Source organism: Eptatretus burgeri, chromosome 1 (assembly GCF_056783735.1).
Source record: "Eptatretus burgeri isolate ZD-2024b chromosome 1, Ebu_testis_v1, whole genome shotgun sequence".
NCBI classification, from domain to species: Eukaryota; Metazoa; Chordata; class Myxini; order Myxiniformes; family Myxinidae; genus Eptatretus; species Eptatretus burgeri.
This window is the reverse complement of record NC_140961.1, coordinates 65,423,033-65,444,579: the sequence shown is the minus strand read 5'-3', so window position 1 is coordinate 65,444,579 and position 21,547 is coordinate 65,423,033. Positions and strand designations below refer to the sequence as shown.

General features: G+C 42.1%; 1 protein-coding gene across 5 annotated transcripts in view; it reads right to left on the bottom strand.

The window, feature by feature from the left end:
• Positions 1 to 21,547, bottom strand: part of ARHGDIA (Rho GDP dissociation inhibitor alpha) — a 105,055-nt gene that overhangs the window by 1,242 nt on the left and 82,266 nt on the right. For all 5 annotated transcript variants that reach the window (XM_085886388.1, XM_085886380.1, XM_085886387.1 and 2 more), the window contains 3 exons: positions 17,832 to 17,915; positions 4,027 to 4,103; positions 2,137 to 2,200 (listed from right to left, as the gene is read on the bottom strand). In XM_085886388.1, the coding sequence (XP_085742514.1) occupies positions 2,137 to 2,200; positions 4,027 to 4,103; positions 17,832 to 17,915 (225 nt within the window). The remainder of the gene's footprint in view (positions 1 to 2,136; positions 2,201 to 4,026; positions 4,104 to 17,831; positions 17,916 to 21,547) is intronic.

Genomic DNA, 21,547 nt, shown 5'->3' with positions numbered 1-21,547 from the left:
TGATTCATAGAACAGCTGCATGATCTTTTCCCATCACTTGGTCTGAATGAATAAACACCAGAGGCCATTAACACATAACTAGGGGCAGAGAATGGCATAACTAGCAAGACCAAAAATTACCCCAGTTGGGGGTGACGGTCATCTCTGAAGCTCTGCAGATGTGGATCTCTGATCGGCTTAGAATGGCTTCGATGTCGTCTTGTCTTTTGGTTCAACGTACAGACGAAAGCCCGGGAGTAAAAAGGATAGAAAACCTCAGAAATCAAACTTCATTTCTGAGTTATCTGGAGACAGATTTTGAAAATGGTTGATTTGGAACATTTATGATCAATGTGTCTTCAAGAGGATAGAAACCAGACCTCAGAAATCAAACCGCATTTCTGAGTCATAAATGGTGGATGATATTTTTCCAATGATTTTTCCAACTTTGAAGACACACGACTCGATAACCAGGACAAATTAAAAACAAGCAGTCATAGACTGGTACTTACGAAATTGTCAACTTGACTTCTGACCTTGTCTAATAAAAGCTGTCTCTTGAGAAGGTAGCGACGCAAACCAGAAGTTTCTACGACGATTCTGTACCAAACCATCAAAAATCGAATGTTTGACCTCACTGTGACCTTGACCTTTGACCGATTTTGACCAAAATCTAATCAGCACTAGCCATCACCCTCCTGAATCACGTGGTGCAATTTGACATTGGTAGCTTCTTCCGTTCTCGAGTTATCGTGCCTACGTACGCACGCACGACGGAAGTCATCAATATACTTACGAAATCTTCAGATTTCGTAAGTAAAAAACCGACCCGACCAAAATTTAGATATTGGTCCATATTATCAGAATCCGAAGAAATTTCGAAGATCGGATCATAAACGGCGGAGGAGATAGATTTTGGAAATGGATGATTTCACAACTTTGGAGTGGCCTTGACCTCGACCTTCAACCGTGTCAAAAGTCAAACCGTCGTGCATCACTCATCAACCCCTACCTTCATACCAAGTTTCATCAAGATGGGGTGGATTTTTTTTGACCGTATCACAGACGATTTTTCCAACTTTGAAGACATGTGACGATAACCAGGACGAATTTCAAAAAACCGGCCCGACCAAATTTAGATATTGTTCCATATTATCAAAATCCGAAGGAATTTCGAAGATCGGATCATAAACGTCGGAGGAGATAGATTTTGGAAATGGATGATTTCGCAAATTTGGAGTGACCTTGACGTTGACCTTGACCTTCAATCGGGTCAAAGGTCATACCGTCGTGCATCCCTCATCGACATCTACCCACATACCAAATATCAAGAAAATCGGAAGAAAAAAATGGGGACATACACCGAGACTGGTTTTATTAGGCCATCTCGTTAGAGATGACCTAAAAAGGAGGTGGCAATACTCGTAAGACAGAGACAGCTGACCTGACTGATCGGCTCAGAGACTCCGCTTCATTACGGGAGATTCCAATTATCTTGACGGATATGAGGCAAGAGCACCAGCCCAAAGGGAAGAGCGGAGGATTGGGGGGAGGGGGATTGGGGGGAGGAAGATTGAATTCCAGAAATCTGCTGGCTTTGGCGGCCAAATTTGGCAAACGGCTTGCCCAAGAAAGATCATGGTTGATGGTGAGGCCCAAAGTTTGAGTGACTGAACTTCTTCAAAAGGAAGTAAATGGGAAGGTTCGCCAGATGGTCTTTTTTGAAAGATAGAGTGTGTGCGACAATCCAAAACCAGAAAAAGGATTTCAGGGATATACAAGTTTGATTTCCCTTTTTGCTGAATGACACCTCAGAACCATGAGACTTTTTCCAACTCTTGTGTAAAGCAGAAACCATTTGTATTCCCAGTTGAAGACAGCTGTGGTCAGTGTACAGTGACAGTTATGACCACAACCGCCATCGTGGATGAGAGATAAGACCACCTTAAGATAAGGTTCAAGTACGATAGGTGCTCGGTACAATTTTCAAAGGACTTACATGGACAGGGATGAGGGGTTAGTGGAAATGGGGAGGGGGTGTGGGGAGAGGACAAAGAGACAAGATGCCTTTACAGAAATTGTAATAAGATAATGCAGAACCAAACAAGTCGGAAGAGTGCAAACAATGTTAAAACAGCAAATGGAGTAATGTCTTACATTTGATGCCTTTTCGTTGTATGTTCTGCACATACTTCAGACCCGACACAATGTCTCGGTTCACCTGAGGAAACATGGAGCAGTTAGAAAGAAGAAATGTTAAATCAATGGTGACGAGGCATCGACTATGCAATGTGGTTTGGATGCTGCAAATTATATCACACCCAATCCAACCGCAGGAAGAGGAAACTTTCCATTTGATGAAGTAAACACAGTATGCATTTACAGTTGTGGCCAAAAAATATTGGCACCCTTGCGCTTTTTTCAAATAACTCACAATTTTCTCGAAAAATAAGTTTAAATTGACAAAAGTTTTTTGTCTCCACAATTCTTTATTTCACTGTTAATATTACAGAACCTGTGTTTTTGATTCAGAACTTGATAGATTCTTTTCAATCAGAAAATAAAAAGAAATGGCATTGACCAAATTATTGGTACCTGAGATTTAATATTCGGCAGCACAGCCTTTAGACAAAATATCTGCAGTCAAGCACTTCCTATGGCCATGAATGAGCTTCCTCCACCTCTCTACTGGCAGTTTGACCCACTCTTCTTGTGCGAACTGCTCCAGTTCTCCCAGATTTGAAGGGTGCCTTCTCCAAACTGCTGTTTTCAGATCTCCCCACAGCTGTTCAATGGGATTTTGATCTGGACTCATTGCTGGCCATTTCAGAACAGTTCAGCATTTTGTCTTGAACCATTCCTTGGTGCTTTTTGAAGTGTGTTTGGGGTCATCGTCTTGCTGCAAGACCCAAGACCTTAGATGGAGACCTAGCTTTCTGACCCTGGGTTGAACATTGTGCTCCAAAATGCCTCCGTAATCTCCCGATTTCATGCACATACTCAATGCACCCAGTGCCAGAGGCAGCACAGCAACCCCAAACCATCATTGAACCTCCTCCATGTTTGATTGTAGGGAAGGTGTTCTTTTCTTTGATGGCTTCATTTTGTTTTCTGTCAACATAGAGATGATGTGCTTTATCAAAAAGCTCTAATTTCGTCTCATCTGTCCACAGGACATTCTCCCACAAGGATTTTGGTTTGTTCAGGTGCGTCTTGGAAAACTCCAATCGGGTTTTCTTATGTCCCTCTCTCAGCAGTGGGGTCCTCCTGGGTCTCCGACCACAGAAACCCCTTCCATCGAGTTAGCGACGGATGGTTCGAGTTGAAACTGTCGTACCTCGTGTCTGAAAGTCAGCATGAATCTGTTTGGCAGTTGATAGAGGTACTTTTTCCACCATTTGAACAATCCTTCGCTACAACCTTCGATCAAGTTTTCTCTTGCGGCCACGTCCAGGGAGGTTGGCTACAGTGTCATAGGCCTTAAACTTCCTGACAACATTGTGCATGGTGGACACAGGAACATCAAGATCTCTGGAGATAGACTTGTCACCTTGATATTGTCCATGTTTAGCTACAATCTTGTTTCTGACCTCCTCAGACAATTCTCTGGTTTTCTTTCTTTTCTCCATGCTCATTGTGGTGCACACAACGACACAAAACAGCAGAATGACTCCTTTTCTCGATTCAAACTGGTTGAATGAGTTTTTTTTTTATATTGCTGGCAGCTGCCACTCACCACAGGTGAGTTAAATTCCAAAGTAAAGGAGAATCACCTGCTTGAAATTTAAGCATTTCTAACAACTTCTAAAGGTGCCAATAATATTGTCTGGGGTATTTTAGGATTTGTGTGTGGAATAAACTAAGATTTAGTAATTTTTTCAGTTTTTTTTTTTTTGTTTTGCTCCACTGCAAACCAAAGAAATACATATATGGAGACCAAAAGATTTATTAATTTCAAAATTTTCTGGAAGAAATGGTGCATTACTTCAAAAAGTGCAAGGGTGCCAATATTTTTAGCCACGACGGTACAATCTGTAAAATGGCCACCTTGAAAGAGATTTTTATCCTGTACTCCACGCCTTCCTTAAGGACAAAAGGATCTTTCTTGTATGTCTCCAAGTTTTCTGCAAAATAAAAACAGGCCATGGGTGATGAATAGCGAAGTTTTGTCTGCAGCCTCTATGGGTCTGATACAGCAAGCATATGCAACACAGCTAAATATGGTAAAATCCATGCCAACTGGTATTCAAAATTATCTCACCTATGAACAAAGGACCACGAAAGCAAAATTCTCCTGCTTCCTGAATGTGGTCGTTTTGATTACATCGTATTCAAAAACATGTGCAACTAAACGACACTTGGGAGAGCACAAACCTCTGCCAGACTGAACAGTTTAGGTTTTTTATCCCACGAAAAGCCTGGATCTGGATGCAGACCTGAACTGAAATCTAATTCGCTTGTTTTTGACACCGACCCAACTTGTCCATCAAGTTTTGTCATAATCCGTCAGTGCTAAATATAGTTTTTGGCAGCATCCGCCAATAGTGATGAATCACTTGAAAAATTAAAAAAAAAAATTCTCGTTTCCGGATCCGGAATCAGATCTTCACCAAAATTGAATAAATTCGTCCTTGCCACACACCCAACCTGTCCACCAGTCTCGTCTGAATCCGTCCACAACTTTTTGAGATATCGTGCTATATATCGGTTTAGCATATATATTATACGATTCGATATATTATATGAAGATATTCTTGTCGTCGGATCCGGATCTTAACCAGAATCTAATCAGTTCATCTTTGTCACACACTGAACCTGTCGACAAAATTTCATCCAGATCCGTCCACAACTATGAGATAGCCTGCTGACAGACAGACAGACGTGAAAACACAACCTCTGCCCATCTTTGGTGGAGGAGGTAAAAACAAAAAGAAAACAATGAAAATTAAAATTAAGGGACTAAAGAGAAAAAAAAAATCCTTCACGATCACTCATCGCATCAGGGGCTGTTGACTGATGCAATAATGTTGGTGCTACATTTCCACAGGGATGCAGCACAAAGAATAGAAATGCCTTTATATCCATTTCATCAACACCTTTTAAGACCAAGGAATAAAGGGAATACCATAAGTGTTGCAATACAACCATAGAAAGTCTGACCTCCTATGTGAGGGGTGAAAAGCATTGCCAAAAAAGAGGGGGGCGCGGAAATGTGGGAAGTAAAGGAATATGGGAATTTGAAAGAGCAATTCCCATACTTTCTTGTAAGAAATGCTGAGCAAAAAAACAACAAAAAAACACCATATCGGGCACAGAACAGCAGATATGATGGTATAAAATGATTCTCCATCAAACTTGGAAGATTTTCTAGTTTCAAAGTAAATTCCACAAATAATTAGAAACTTGTAGTGTGGGGGGGGGGGTGGTAAGTAAAAAGTTGAATGGAGCAATGACCATGCCAAAAAGGCAAGCTTGTTAAGGTCAAGCATTTCCTCCACTCCTCCCTTTCTTCTTATCCCATTCATTCATTCCCTTGAACTTTATCCCACTGTCAGATCGACCTTGCTCTTTCATGAGCCTCGCTCCTGTAAAGAAGAAGAAAAATAAAAAGCACTAATTTTATAATAGGGTTGAATAAATAATGGAGTTATTCAAGTAAAGAAAAAAGAAGAGGCCCCACTGATTACTTGCACAATTTCCTTCCCCAAAACACAAAAATTTGGCCATTGATACACAGCTTGTGTTCGGAAGGAATCTGCAAGGGTTTTCATCAGAACAGCGGCCATCATGAGTTTGAATACAGTACTTATCGTATCAAGCAAATGGTGGCAGCAGATATCACTTGTGCAGTTTCAAATCATGGGGGGGGGGGGGGGGGGGAGACGTCTCGATGAAAAGGAATGAACATTTTACAAATAAATAGTGTGATTAATAACAAATGATGTACTGCTTATGTTATCACATGCAACATCCTTTAAAGTCACTATCAAAATAATATAAAACAAAAACCAATCAGGAGTTCAGGTTTTATAGGCATCAGCAAAACAAGAATGTACGTTTCGACAATATCGATATTTCTCTGTCACACACTCCATCTCCAAAACTTAAAAACGATAAACACAGACAAAACTCATGAAAGCACCAACAGAAATGCATGTTTTCAAAACATTCCCTTTATTGTGAATGGTAAAATGTACCAGGAAACATTAGAGTCTCTAAAAATGGGCATTGCATAAGCCAATCAGAAACAAGGTGAATTGAGAGAGAGAGAGAGAGGTGGAACAAACAGCTAATGCCATTTGCTAATCAGGACGGAAGCAGGCAACAGTACTGATGGAATGCAAGATTGACCATGCCAAACAAAAAAAGGAAAGTATGGAACACTTTCGCACCTACAAACACACACAACAGTACGAGTGACTGTGCTGATGGAGTGGGTAAGGGGTTAAATCACAAAAAATTGTAATGGCAAGACAAAAAAAAAAAAAATCTCAGACAAACCATGCTTGTATCCTGGCAGGACAGCAACCACCTCACCCTGCTTGCTCTCAGCTCCCCCAACCCTCGCTCACCCCCCCTCTCAGCTCCCCCAACCCGAGCTCACCCCCTCTCAGCTCCCCCAACCCTAGCTCACCCCCTCTCAGCTCCCCCAACCCTAGCTCACCCCCTCTCAGCTCCCCCAACCCTAGCTCACCCCTCTCAGCTCCCCCAACCCTAGCTCACCCCCTCTCAGCTCCCCCAACCCTAGCTCACCCCCTCTCAGCTTCCCCTCCTCCCCACCATTCCACCCACTCCCATCTTTCTGGTGTTAACAGTTGCTCTTCTCTTCGCTTCTCTGAATGATTCACTTCCAAAGAGGAGTGATTCTTTCTGGATTTGTCTCTGCCATCGATTGTTGTGTATTTTTTTCTGTCGATTTTTTTTGTATCGTCCACCAACAAATCCTTTCAAGTGAAACTCCCAAGATCCAGAATCACTGCTCATGTCCACTCATTTATTCCTCTTTTTCCCCATTTGTGGAACCAACTTCCACATTCTTTTCAATGTCATCCATCCCTCCAGGTCTTCAAGACAGCTGTTCATCACCATCTCAAATCACACCACCCCCCCCCAACCACCTCAATCCCAAACCACGATCTTTTCAAACCCCTTCCAAATTTCTACTTTTTCCATCCTGAGAGTTTGTTTCTGGATCCATCTTGTCCATCACCCACATCCTGCCGTAACCCTCATTCTTAGCAGAATCCATTTTTGTCTATCTGTTTGTCCAACACATCATCCAAACAACTCAGACAAGTGTTGAGAATTTGTTTTATACATTTCAGTCATGACATTATCTGCACAAAAAGTCAAGTCAAAACTATGTTTTACGACTTAGGAAATATCACCTCGTTGACTGAAATATTTACTATTGCAGAGTTAACTTCAACTCGACATGGCAACAAATGAGCAACTTTTCAACAGCTGGAAATGATCAGGAGATATTTAAAATGGCAGCACAGCTTAATAGCGATAATCCCCCCAAAAAAAAGAAAAGAAAGAAAATAAAAAAGAAACGACCTCAACAACCAAAACATGACCGAACTCCAAGGACACTCGTTGGAGCGCATACCTCCCCACGTAATGCCTGATCCACGAGAACATATTGGGCCCAACTCATTTTTGAAATATCATGCTGTACAGTACGATATCGTTTTTGGCCCAATCTCTCAATGGTGAAGAATCACTTTAAAAAGTAAATAATTCTCGTATCCAAATCCGGATTCGGATCTTCACCGAAAATCTAATCAGTTCGTCCTTGTCACACCCCCAACCTGTCCATAAAATTTCATCTGGATCCGTCCACAACTTGAGATATCCTGCACACAAACAAACAGACAGAAAGGGGTGAAACATAACCTCCTTCCCCTTCGGTGGCAGAGGTAACTAGAATGACACTCAATGGAGTATGTTCATCCACAAGGCTGAACTGTATGTTTTATAACCCACTGATAGTCAGAACTGCAACTATACTTTAACCAAAATTGAGTCAGCTTGTTGTCATCTACCCCACCTATCCATCACGTTTCATCTGAACCTATCCATAACTTTGTGAGATATTGCGCTATATACCGTTTTTGGTCCCATTACTTAATGGTGAGGAATCACTAAAAAATTATCGGATCGGGATCTGGATAATTACCAAAATCAAATCAATTCATCCTCGTTACACACCCAACTTTTCCAACAATTTTCGTTCGAATCCATCAATAAATTTTAGATATAACCTGCTCAGAGACAGACAAGCAGACCAACAGGCAGGGGTGAAAACATAACCTCCGTCCACCTTCGGTGATAAATCTGTGAACCGTAATTTCAACCCTTCCTTGTGATGTCCTTCAACTTATAGACCTTACCATTCCATAAAAATTCTGATGAGAACATTGACATAACTGCTGCCATTGTGACAATATGTATCTGTTCAACTGGCTATGTCACATGGCCTGCTCTTCTCCCCAAAGTTGCATCATTAATGCAGGTGTGACTGACAGAGTATATTATCAGTATATATTCTAAATATGCTGTGTTCTTCTGTTTTTTGTTACGATTCAAGGGTGAATGAAGTAGCAAATAGCTCTCAGCACATCCAAAATATACAACTGCACACAACAGAGGAACCAGGTCATGTCAATCAGCAAATTCGCAATGTGCATACAAGGCATGCAGAAAGTACAAAATTACACAATGTTTTGGTTTATAGTGTTTGGAAATGAGAGGAAGATTAAAATTTAGAAAATAGTCTGAAAGGATTTGAGTTGGTGGAGTGAGGAAGGAGGAAGAAAAGGTGAAATGAGGAAAGAAACAATATTGGGACCGATTGACTGAAGGAATAAGCTCAGAATGAGTGGTAATAATGAATTAATTTATAATATTTGTAATAGTTTTGAGAAGAAAGAAGGAAACGAGGGAGTGGTTTTAAAGCCGGATAGAAAAGGATAAGTTTGAAGAAAGATAGTTTAGTAAGGAACATATGAGGAAGCAGACCTGCGATACATGAAGCCAAGAAACGAGATGGACCATCAAAACACGAGGTGAGTGGCATTAATGTTGTTTTTATTGTGCAAGGAAGGAAGTAGAGTGAAGGTAGGAAATGGGATATAGAGACGATTAGAGGAAAGCAGGCAAAACAGATGTGCGAGTCTGTAGCAAAAATGGTTCGGCCAAACAAGCTGAGACAGACACCGAAGTAAAAAACAAAAAACAAAAACCAAATGGACAAACAAAAGACATGGTAATGAGCACATGATAAAAAAAATTAAAAAAAATAAATTGACAGAAAAATTGTATAGCAATTGATGGCAGAGACAAATCCAGAATGGTCTACTCCACTTTGGAAGTGGATCACTCAGAAGAGAAGAAAAGCTGCCACCAACAAAAACTAGAAGGACCAATAGGCTCTTGGGCAAAAAGTTAACCCTGCACAGTTATTTATATTTTAACAAAGAATGTATAAACACAGGTCGAAGTTTGTGTCGATATCGATTCAATAGTTTTAAATGTTGCTGAAAAACAAAAATAACCGCAACAACAGTTAGCCATTAAACAGCATGATCACAAAATTAATGGAAAGGGGAAATGGCAAAAAGAAAGATCAATCCCAAAATTTGTTTTCGTGCAGCTGTTTCAAACTTCAAAAACAACAGATTTTGCAAGCAAAACATTGCACAATACAAAAGGAAGAATGAATGGAAGAGATGCCTCAATGGAAGCTATTTTCATAATTTGCAAAGGAAGTCGTACCAAAAACAGATGAACAATTCAAAGCATCAAAAACGAAGCAACAAAAAAGTGATGTTCAAAATGTGTTGTTTTACCAATGAGGAACAAACAAGAAATGGATGGAATTGTCCGAAAGCAAACCCTCCACCACCACATATCCTATCTATCTCTATCTCTCTCCCCAAGGAGAACATAAAAAGGCTGAGAGCTGTGCACATGAAGCAGTGAACAGAATGGTTATGTATATATACTCTCCACATACGAGGTGAGTATTCGGACTACAGTAAACCCGTTTTCCAAGGTTACGTTTCCTCACCTATAAACTCATGTGCCACGGAATAGGGTGGCCATTCATCCTGTTTTACAGAGGGCAGTCCAATTTTCTGCTCCTTTGTCCTCTGTCATGAAACCTGACACCATTATATCATCTATTTTCTTCTTGAGGCACCCAAGCCATCAACCCACAATGTAACTTTTGATTTTCATTCGTTAATATACACTTCGAGGCAAAAAAATTAAATTAAAATAAAAAAAGAGCCAAGATGCTTTTTTCAAATTTGGAGCCATAGATGCAAAGTGCATATTCCAGTTTAAATTGATTACTAATGTTACAGCAGCTAAAAGCCCTCCACACGGTTTTCGGCAATGTTTAAGATTTTTTTTTGTGTGCGTTTTACGAAGTTTTCTCAAAAAAAAAAGGAAATTACGAAATTTCCATATTTTCACCATTCATCTTAAAAGGCCAATATCTCAGGTAAGACAAAATACATCAAAATTTTACACATGAAAAAAAAACAAAAACCAAAAGAAGACTGTTTTGAGTTGTTCTGTGCTGCAAAAAACTTTCCAAAATATTTTTCCTGTGAGAAGTACTGTACACTATTAAAGATCTGCATTTAATTTTTAGGGTGTTGTCATGTTTTTGGCCATTAGTGCATATGTAGTACCTAAATTGCTCCAAGTTATGATTTGTACAGTTTGTGTTTTTTTTGTTTAAATTTAGAAATGCCTCCAAAGAAAGTGTGTTCCATGCTGATGAGGGGGATATTAAAAATAAAATTGCTCATCTTCGTCAAGCGGAAAGACATTCTTAAATAAACGAGCTCCTGGAGGAGGACAAAATCCCTATTTCTCTACATACCATAAAGAGAATAGGTCTACCATTCCAAAAAACTGGTTCCACTTCAAGAAAGAAGGGATCTGACAGGCATTGAGTCATGATAAGGAAAGATGATAGGTGACTGAAATGCTGAATTCTCCAAGAAAGAAAGAAAAGCCTGCCCAAACTGTCAGAGGAGTCCAGAACTGCTGAAAATAAGACCGTTTCCAGAAGGACCATCACGAGAAGGTTGACCGATGCTGGTTTTTCCTCAAGATGATGTACCAAGAAGCCTCCATCTATTATCTAAGAAAAATATTCAGGACAGATTGCACTTTTTGGACAAATATGGGAACTGTGATTCAATGTGGTTTCAGAGAGTTCTGTGGAGTTCTCTGGAGTTATGAATCAAGATTTGAGCTTTGCAGTGATACCCCAGAACGTTGCCTTCATAGATCTGGTGAGAGATTCAACCCTGAGTTTCAACAACAGTGAAGCATGGAGGTGGTGGAATCATGATCGTCTGGGGTGCATTTTTGTCTGCTGATGTTGGTGAGCTGATAATGTGTGAACAGTCAATTACTGCCAAGGAATACCAGAAAATATGAGAGAAAAAGATTACTTCTCGGTCTCCAAAAGTTATTCCTGCAGAGAAAGAAATCATTTTTCAACAAGATAATGCCCCTGCCCATACTGCAAAAGCGACCAAAAGTGGTTGGAGAAAAAGTCCCTGAAGCTTATGTTCTGGCCTGGTCAGTCCCGATTTGAACCCCAGAGACAATCATTTGGCCTACATTCAGCACAAACTTATTGGAAGGAAATTTGCAAATTCTGATCAACTTTGGGAAGCTGTCAAACACGAACAGGACAATATTGACATTTCTTGGTGCAAGAAACTTTCTGAAAGTTTGATTAAAATACAGGATTATTTAAAGAAAGCCAAGGGATAAGCTATTTCATACTGATTTGTGCAGTTATTTCTGCATGTTCTGGTGTTTTCATGGTTTTTTTTTAATGTGTGGTAAAATAGTTATGACAAAAAAAAAAAATGTTAAAGAGTTGACTTGGCTCTTTTTTATTTTTATTTTGCCCCGGAGTAAATTTCTCATTTAATTAATGTTGCGTTTGTATTGGGCGTGCAAATGCCAAACAAACAAGATGGTTACGGCTGTTGCGTGATGATGTCACGGCATGATGTCTTTATGTTACAGCTGATGCTTGACCGCTGTTAAACGTTTGTCTGCATGAAAAAATTGGCATTGTGGAAACTTATGACACTCCTGAAATGAAAGACTGCCAGATGAGTGAGGAGAGGTATCCGAAACGTTTCAGAAAAGTCCAGATACTGTACACACTGCATTCTCAATTACCACCTGCAGCACAACATCCCCGTTGATTTACAATTATGTGTATAAAGTCAAAACCTGCAGTAAAGTTCCAGGGATTAAATATTTTTGGTTTGAATAGATAAATGACAGGCCATCAACATATAATTTGGGGCAGACAATAGAACATTACAGGGGATTCACTCAGCAATAATATCACAACTATATCAGCACCATGAGAATGGGGAAATCAGGATAAGCTCCACATGCATCCGGGTCGGACTGAGAAAACCTTTTCAGCACAGCTTTAATGGAAAATCCATGTGAGAGATTAAAAAGAATTAACAATTATGACCGGACCTGGCAGATTATTAGCTTATCTGGAATTGGAATTCCAATTCCAATATCTGGAATTGGAATTCCAGATAAGGTATTGTCATCACGCACAATCTGTCCGTCCATCCATCCATCCATCTCCTATTTCGACTTCTTCAGCCAAACCGCTGGGTCGATCCGGCTGAAATTTGGCAGCAACGTTCTGCTCCTGACTGCTAATGTGGATTACAAAGCTTGTTCCAGTCACGTGACAAAGTAGGTCAAAATGGCAGACTTATAGTCTGGTTGCCAGGTTGAGTTCCTTGTTGTTGCGAGAAGTGTATTGTTTTTTGATGGTTTCGTACTCGCATGGGTCTATAGAAAAAAATTTAGCTTGGATGCCGGAGTGGCAACCTTGGGGAACTCCGATAATTCGTATAAATCCAAGATGGCCACCGCAGACGGAGGTGGACAATAACTTTTCAACCAATCAACCTCCAATCACGCGTGATACATTTTTTTCCGTATAATTTCGAGGTGAGGAATCGATTTCTGAGGTCAGTTGTGTGGTTCGGGGGTCAAATTCAGGGTCAAAGGTCAAGTTCAATGTCATTTTTGGACTATTGAGGGGTTTAAAACGTTTTGACCTCTGCATCAACTGCAGATCACTCCTACTCGATAGTTGATGAACGATCCTATTGATTCTAATCTCAGCTCTACTTCTTTTCAGAGAAACGCATGATGGCTGACTCAAGGTGTCTTCTCCCAGTGTGTCATGGAGAAGAAACGAAATTCACTGAGATCGGGATCAAGAAGCTCATCTCGTGCGCCAAATCCCGTGGAGATGGGGACCTGCAGGCTAAGCTACAGAACATTATTGATGTTGGTGGAGATGCGGCAAGCATCGCCTGCCACAAAGGTTGCTACTGTACTTATACATCAAAAGAGAAAATTGAGAGAGTGAGAAAGTCACAGAAAAGAAAGGCTGAAGATGAGGGTGGAAGGACAACTACAAGGCCTCATACAAAGGTAGCTGACAAAGGTGTGTTTGAATACAAACGTGATTGTACGTTCTGTAGCGAGGAATGTTTACCCATTGATGATAGACACCCAGAAAGATGGGACCGCGTTCATGAGTATATGACCAAAGAACATTTTGACAGAACGTAACCCACTCCCAACTATGAAAGATATGCTCCGTGATGTTGCTGAGCAGCGTAATGATGATGTCACGAGAAGGGTCAAGTTGCACCTTGCTTTTGTTTCTGATCTACCTTCTGCTGAGTGTAAGTACCACGTCCGCTGCTGTAACAGTTTCACGAAAGTCCCCACATAGGCCGATTTGCTAACTGGTAGCGCAAATGAAAATGCTCTGAAGGAAGTCATTGAGTACATGAACCGATAAAGGTCCAGAATATGGAAGTGTTGAACTGCATTCCCTGTACTTGGATCGAGGTGGCAAGCTCGCTTGACGTGACTTGTTTAGCAAGTTGACTGACTGCATGAGTAAGGATGTTATCGTTGTTCGGGTAGATGGCTGTGCTGCCATTGTTGGTTTCCGTGAGTCCGTTGCTAAAAGTCTCAAGATAGTTAAGGTAGATGATACGGATGAGAGGAGCATTGCTTCCGTGGTGAGGCAGATCAAGCATGAGGCACGGTCGGTCAAGTACAGCAGTGCCAATTATGACCTATCAGAGTTTACACAGGCCAACACAATGAAGGTGACCAGCCCAAGTTTGTTGAAGTTGGTTTTTGACCTGGTCTCTGGTGGTAAAGTGACCAAGAAATCTCTGAGCCTGAGCCAGTCAATTCAGTCACATTACAGGAACCAGAAATTAGACAACATTAGGACTGGCCGTCAAACTGTTGCACCGGCACAGTAGTTCCGAACTTCTCAAACCCCTTCATTAACATGGCTTCACGACCTCATACGATGAGGCCCTGAGATTCCGAAAATTGGCCGCTCGTCTACAAGGTGACAATGCACAGGTTCTCCACCAGCTCATGGGGTTGTCTAGAATCGTCGGCGCCATCTTCGCGTGGTTTGACAACTTCGATCTCCAGCTATTCACACCCAATGGTCGACGCACTACCCATGTCCTCTCACATGAATTCCAGCAACCTCATCCCGCAGGTATGCTGGAGTATGGCCGTGCTAAGCCAGGGATGCAGACCATACTTGCAAAATCTTCTGACCAGCAGGCTCCACCTGAACTTGACATCACAAAGTATGGGTGGGAAATAAAAGATGGCACCCCAGTACCAGCAACCTCCCATCAGCCCCCAGGACCCCAAGATCTCATGGATGTAGTGCGGTGCGGCTGTAAGGCGGCGGTGAAGGCGTGCGGCACTGAACGTTGCAGCTGTCACCATGGAAAGATATCATGCACTGTGTATTGCGCTGGTGTTTTTTGTGTCGCCTGCTTCAACCCATTCAAGACAGGAGACGAAGATCAAGATGAAGTGGAAGAGGAAGGAGAAGCAGATGTGGAAGATGACGAGGAAACTGAACATCTTGATCTTGCATTTGGCTCCGATGATGAATGGGAGTGATCGACGTTGCTGAATAAACGCTTGACCACCATCGCTCTGAAAATGTCATTATTATTATTTTATTTCATTTTTGGCCGAAAAAGACCTTGAACTTCACCTTTGACCCTGAATTGACCCCAAATCACAAATTTGACCTCAGAAATTGATTCCTCAGGTCAAAATTATACAGAAAAGAGGTATCACACGTAATTGTAGGTTAATTGGTTGAAAAGTTATCTTCCACCCCCGTCCGTGTTGGCCATCTTGGATTTATGTAAATTAGCGGAGTTCCCCAAGGTTGCCGCTTCGGCAACCAAGCCAAATTTTCTCTATAGACCCATGTGAGTACGAAACCATCAAAAAACAATACACTTCTCATTACAACAAGGTTGAGTACAGAACATATACGGGTGGCAAACAGACTATTAGTAGAACCAACGATATTGGAGGGTTTATTGTAATTTACTATCGCGGGTTTCTACCAATCACAGGCAACCGATTGCGTTCCGATTCCGTTATCACAGGATTTCATTTTGACAATCGTGGTTTTTGAGCTGAGATGAGTCATCATGTGTCCCATGCATGAACGATTACCTCCCATTACGAGTCGTGTGGTGTTTCTCGTGCATCGTTTTTAATGAGCAGAAATGTAAAGCGATGGACAAAGTTCGTTGTTATGGTTATGGACAAAGAGAATGGTTTTGGCATTGGGTGAATAGATCGAGTTGTTACAGAGGTTGGCTTATGGAGGAAAAAAAAAAAAACGCGGCATCTGTATGGGCCGCCATTACGGGGTCGATGGCACTGAAAACCTTCCCCATTGTACTCCAATTGCTAAACCTTCATTTTACTTCAAATTTCATTCCCAAATGTTCATTTTCCAACTCCGTATTCAAACCCCAATTTTCAATCACACATTCTCATGTGCAGCTCATAAAACAAATTGAGGTGAAGGGATTTTTGATGGAACAGGTTTTTAACATGAACGAGATGGGATTATTCTGGAAGACGATGCCATCTCGTACCTTGGTCCCCAAGCAGGGAATATCGTGTTTCAACCTCAGGTGGTTTAAGGATCCTGTTACCCTTCTCCACCGTGAGGGTTACCTGTACTTCAAAATATTATTCTCCAGATTCAGTCAGAATGTTACCAAATTTGGGTTGCAACATTAAGCCAGGGCTCAGAGAAGCTACAGTCACAGTGGTCCTTTTTTTTTCTATTTGCGCAATGTTAATCTGGACTTTTCCCTCTGCACTTGCATAATGTATGCACAACCTGACCTTGTGTCGTAAAAATATTCATTCAGTCATGTTCTCCGCTCCAAATTCGGTGCGATGATATCCCGAGCAGCCCAACAACTTCATGCCGCTACGCTTTATCCGCTATCTACTCCCCTGCTGGATAATTTGCCTCTCCGCTGGGTGCTGAAGACATATTCATGGTGGAGCATTTTCGATCCATGGTCCGGGTATCTTTGAAAAGACCTCACAGGGCACCCGTTATGGTGCGCTCATGGCCATTTTGATTAGATTTTATTTCCTGTGTTTTCATTGTATTGAAACATGGGTGTGGTTCATTTATTAATTTTCATGGCCGATTTTATGTCCATCTTTCTTTTGTGCCGAGATTCTCAGTTTTTGTCGTACTGTGTGCCTTCTTGTAATGAACTATTCCATCAAAACATGTTTCATGTGGTGACCTGCCATTGGCTGCAGATTTTGCACATGAGAAACCATTTTGGCATGGTTTTAATGGCACCCCCCTGGAGGAGGTTATAATTGGGAACATTGTCTTAAAGAGGCCGGCAGAATTAACTTTTTATTCGACATTCATTAGATTTTTCGGGGTCCCTCATTGTGAGTACCACTCAACCCAAACAAAGCCAATGGAAATGTGACACAACACAGGCAGTGTATAATCAGTAGAGGATTACAGGCTTGATGTCTTGTGATTATCTGATGATGCGGGCAGTTGGTAAATCAGTAAAATGCTTATTAGTTAAGGTGATAACTTCAAATAAAACAGCTTTTGTAAGTACTTACCAGTGCATAATTTATCTGTGATGGTGTGTCGGCATGTGTTATGTCTGGCTTCCTTCTTGGGACTACAGCACAGTGAGTGGCCTATATTTTGATTAGGCCAAACAGAAAACCAAAATGGTGGCCATATGTCATCCCCTCCATATTTCACCCAGCACATTCCCACCTCTCTAGGAAATGTGTCATTGGGATTTTAAAATGCTGCCAAATATAGTGAGGAGCAGTTAGTGCACGGGAAGTTGACATGATGCCAGAACCCAAGCAAAACTTAGTTGGGCAAACGCTTGTTTAGGAAGAGTTGTTAATTACACTACTTGCCAACGAGCTTGATTGAATCAGCTGGATGGATAACACGAGGTAGATGAACGGCTGATCAGTTGATGCAAAATGTTTTATTTATTTACTTGCTCACATTATTTGATCTCTACAAACAGCAGCAGAAAGATTCTGCAAAATATATGAGCAGATATGTTGGCTACACCTGGAGAGGAAAAAAAAATCTGTCACTTTCGAAATCACCAACCTCATGAGACGATTCGGAGAATTCCAATCTATGTACGGTTTGAGTTGCCCACCCTTTAGGGCTGGTGCAAACCTGTATTACGTTTTATACAGAAAAGAACAATTGAAGTCTTTCTTGCTGCAATGTCAACACACAGTCAAGGCCAATATATATTACAATTGTCAGGAGTAAAGTAGGTGCTTGATGCAGCAATGATGGGAGAAAGCATCTCTGGGTAGGCAGGGTGAGATGCAGTGTCAAATGAGGCAAAGCTACTCACTGGTGAGGTCGATGGAGAGGGGTTTTGATGCAGTGTCACACACCAAAGTAAGGCGCATCACTTGAACATTCGGCAGTGATGGATCTAAAAATAAATCGACATTTAAGTGGAAGGGGAAGGAAGAATTAATTTTTTTTCAAGCATCGGCACAGATGACTCAAATAATGCAAATACACCCAGAAAAGAAAAAGGTTAGCTTTTACCAACTCTGAACAATCAAATCATTGTTCCATAATACAAATAAACAAAAGCCGGACTAGTTCTTCCAGGAAATTCATGTCGTACTGAAACTAAAAACAAATATTTGCAAAGGCAAGGCCATTACACGGCCCCCTCACCCCACCCCATCTTTAAAATAAAAAGTTACACATGCAATCAAATAAGTAAATCACCAAGATATAATCCAAATAAATTCGGGAACTTACCGCAAAATATGCAAGGACCATCCGTAAATCTATTTATTTTTAATTTTTAACCTTCGCCACCAAAGGTGAACGGAGGTTATGCATTCACCCTTGTTTGTTTATGTCTGTTTTTAAGCAGGATATCTCAAAGGGTTATGGACATATTAGGTGTGTGACGACAAATTGATTAGATTTCGGTAAATATTCAGATATCGTAATTTAAGTGATTCTTCACCACTGAGAGATCGGACCAAAAATGATAAATAGCACAATATCTCAAAAAGTCAAGAAAGGAGTATTATAAAACTTCGTGGAGGAGTTTAGTAAGTGACAAAAACAAGCTGATTAGACTTTGGTTCAGGTCCAGATCCAGATCAGGCCTATCACGGGCTAACAAAACGTAAACTGTTCAACCTGGTGGAGGTATGTGCTCTACTGAGTGCTGTTCAAGCTAATGCACGCATGTGCAGTAATTGCTTGCAATTGACTTGCTAGTATGTCCACTGCTAAAGCCTGAACACTGACCACAGATTGTAGCACACTGCTAAAGCAGTGAAGAAGCAAATGATTTTCCGGTTCAAATTTTTTTCCTATTTATCAACGGAAAAAGGAGTATTATTTGAGCACTTGGAAAAAAAAAAATTCTTAAAACTTCCACAACTAAAATCCTCCACGACATCCGAGAGGTGTGTTTTGCCACTGCAGTGACACAAAAATGCGAGAAATAAAATGAAAACATTACAAATGACAGGTGGGAAAGATGCGGAAACTGGATCAATAGGACATGACACTTTAAACTTCTTATCTTTTCAGGATGGCTATTCAACCAAACTCAGACATTGATCCTGAGCTTCCCATCCTCTCATGCTTTGTTGTGTGCAGTTCCTCGGTCTCTCGGCCCATACCCGTCTTGAACATGTTGATGTAGTTTAGAGCTGGTCTGCCCCTCTTAGGCCTTCCATGTTGAAGTGTCCAGAGTACAAGATTGGAAATATGTTTGTTTTCTTTGTGGTGGTAGCAGTGCCCAGCAATCCTGATATATTGTTGCTGGGGGGGGGGGGGGGAGGGCGAGGCTACCTCGGGTTCCCATCAGACTCTCTGGAATCGCACGCGTCGCACACGGATAACTCAGTGATGCGGCGGGTCGCTAATCGACCGTGAATGCCAATAACAACCACGTGACTTAGAGTCCTCCATCAAATGGAAACCGGTTACCTAAAATGGTCACGTGATCTAATTACCGGGGGACACGCCCTCGGTACACCTTGTTCAAACCGGATCATCTTACCGGGTCGGATGCAGCTGAGAGTAACTGCCAAGAACGTACCGGCTAGAAAACAGATCACTGGGGGACAATGTCCTGGCTAGGCTAGGATAAGGACCATGCTGGACCAATGAAGAAAAAGACGAAAACGAGCTGGGAACATTTCAACACAAAGCATTTATTTACAATCAGGCGAGGAAAGTAAATGGTACAGTAAATGTGGTTTATTATTATGTACAGCAGGGATAGCAAGGAATTTGTAGGGTGTGACAAAAGGCAAGCAATTTACAAAAGCAGACAAAGCAGATTTATCCCGTTATATCTTCTACGATCTTAATTTAAGCTACGACAGGTGCCGTCACACACACACACACACACACACACACACACACACACACACACACACACACACACACACACACACACACACACACACACACACACACACACACACACACACACACACACACACACACACACACACACACACACACACACGCGCACACACACACACACACACACACACACACACACACGATTAGTTAGCCAGAAAGGAAGAGAGCAGATGAGAACTAATGGCCTCTCAATACCTGGAGTAGTCTGCGATCGTGCAACCGAGTACGCTTTGGGGGACGCTCCGCTTGAGCGATCCCACCTTAAGAGTTGGCACTTTATCTCTTGCTTGATCACTTTGCCGGGGCTCGTGGAAATGCGTGCTCTGCACTGGTCCATCACACACCAACCCCGAGTGCAGATGCAGTGACAGGCAAACAACGAGGTGCAGCGAAGAGAGGACAGAGCAGAGAAGTGAAGAAGTGGGGACGGCAAACAGGCGGAGACAGTGCAAGGCAGGCAGGTGAGAGAGAGGAAAGAAAGAGGGTGGACGGCTTCACGATTGGGGCGACGACCCGAAGCGATGCGCCGTCAACCGAATCGTGCCCTTCCATTGGATCCCGGCCCTGCCCTGCCAGGCTCCTTGGGCCAGAAGCAGCCTCATTCGCTCATCCAGCACGACACGGCCTGGAGCCTTTCACTGAACTCCCAGGCAGTGTTCTGATGACGGGATGAGGGTCATGTCGGTCCCACATGCCCGTTCGGGGCACCCCCAGCGAGCTGCGGTTAACATGCTTGGCCCGTCCCTACTCCACGTGGTCCGAGTGGCCTGTGCCACACAGTGTGCTCGTTTGGTGGCAAATTGCATCGATGCGCAGATGCCTGGAGGCGTGGGGTGATTTTTCCTGTGCGCGAGAGGTGGTGCTTCTGGTGAGCGGAGGTGGGACGCCATTGTAAATCGGCACGCAGGTTCGAATGAAAGGCCGCGTCCTGTACAGTGTCGGTGGAGACTTTCTCAGAAGGTGGCTTCCTGGGTGCGGTGCCTGCTTCGATTTGTATCATGGATAAAAGGAGAGGGTTGGAATGAAAATCAGGATTGAATGGAAGATAGAGATATAATTAGACCAAACAATAAGACCCATGCAACGCACTTCACCCTGTTAACCCATTAGACATGAGGGTAAGGTCCTACTGCAAGAAGTCGACTGAGATACCTGCCTGGGGATCACTATGTTGGGTGCCGCTGCCTTTGAGGCATGCGGTTTTGCAGAACCGCAACAATATATTCTTCCAATTCTAACTGACATCCTTGAAAGAGAACCACAGACATTGAAGTGCATACCAATAGTCATTGAAGTCGAGTATAGCATCCATAAAGTCCATTCTTGTGGGTAACAGTAAGGGCCCATGCTTCAATTCCAGAAAACAGGATGGACTCAACTCGTGCTATGAACAACCATTCCTTGATACGCTGAGAGAGTGTTATGTCGACTTCCATATTCTTTAGTTTGTTGATAGCTCTCCCAGTGGCAATTTTCCTTTGTTTGATATACTGAGCAGTTGTGTTACCCCAGCGGCCAAGATAGTTGAATGCCATCACTTTAGTTTCACCAAGAGGTGCACCTGGCAAAAAAAAATTAACTTTCACCATTTAAAAACCCATCCATCCATTGGGACCATACTCTGTGCAGAGCGTTGGTGCTGCCCAAGCAATT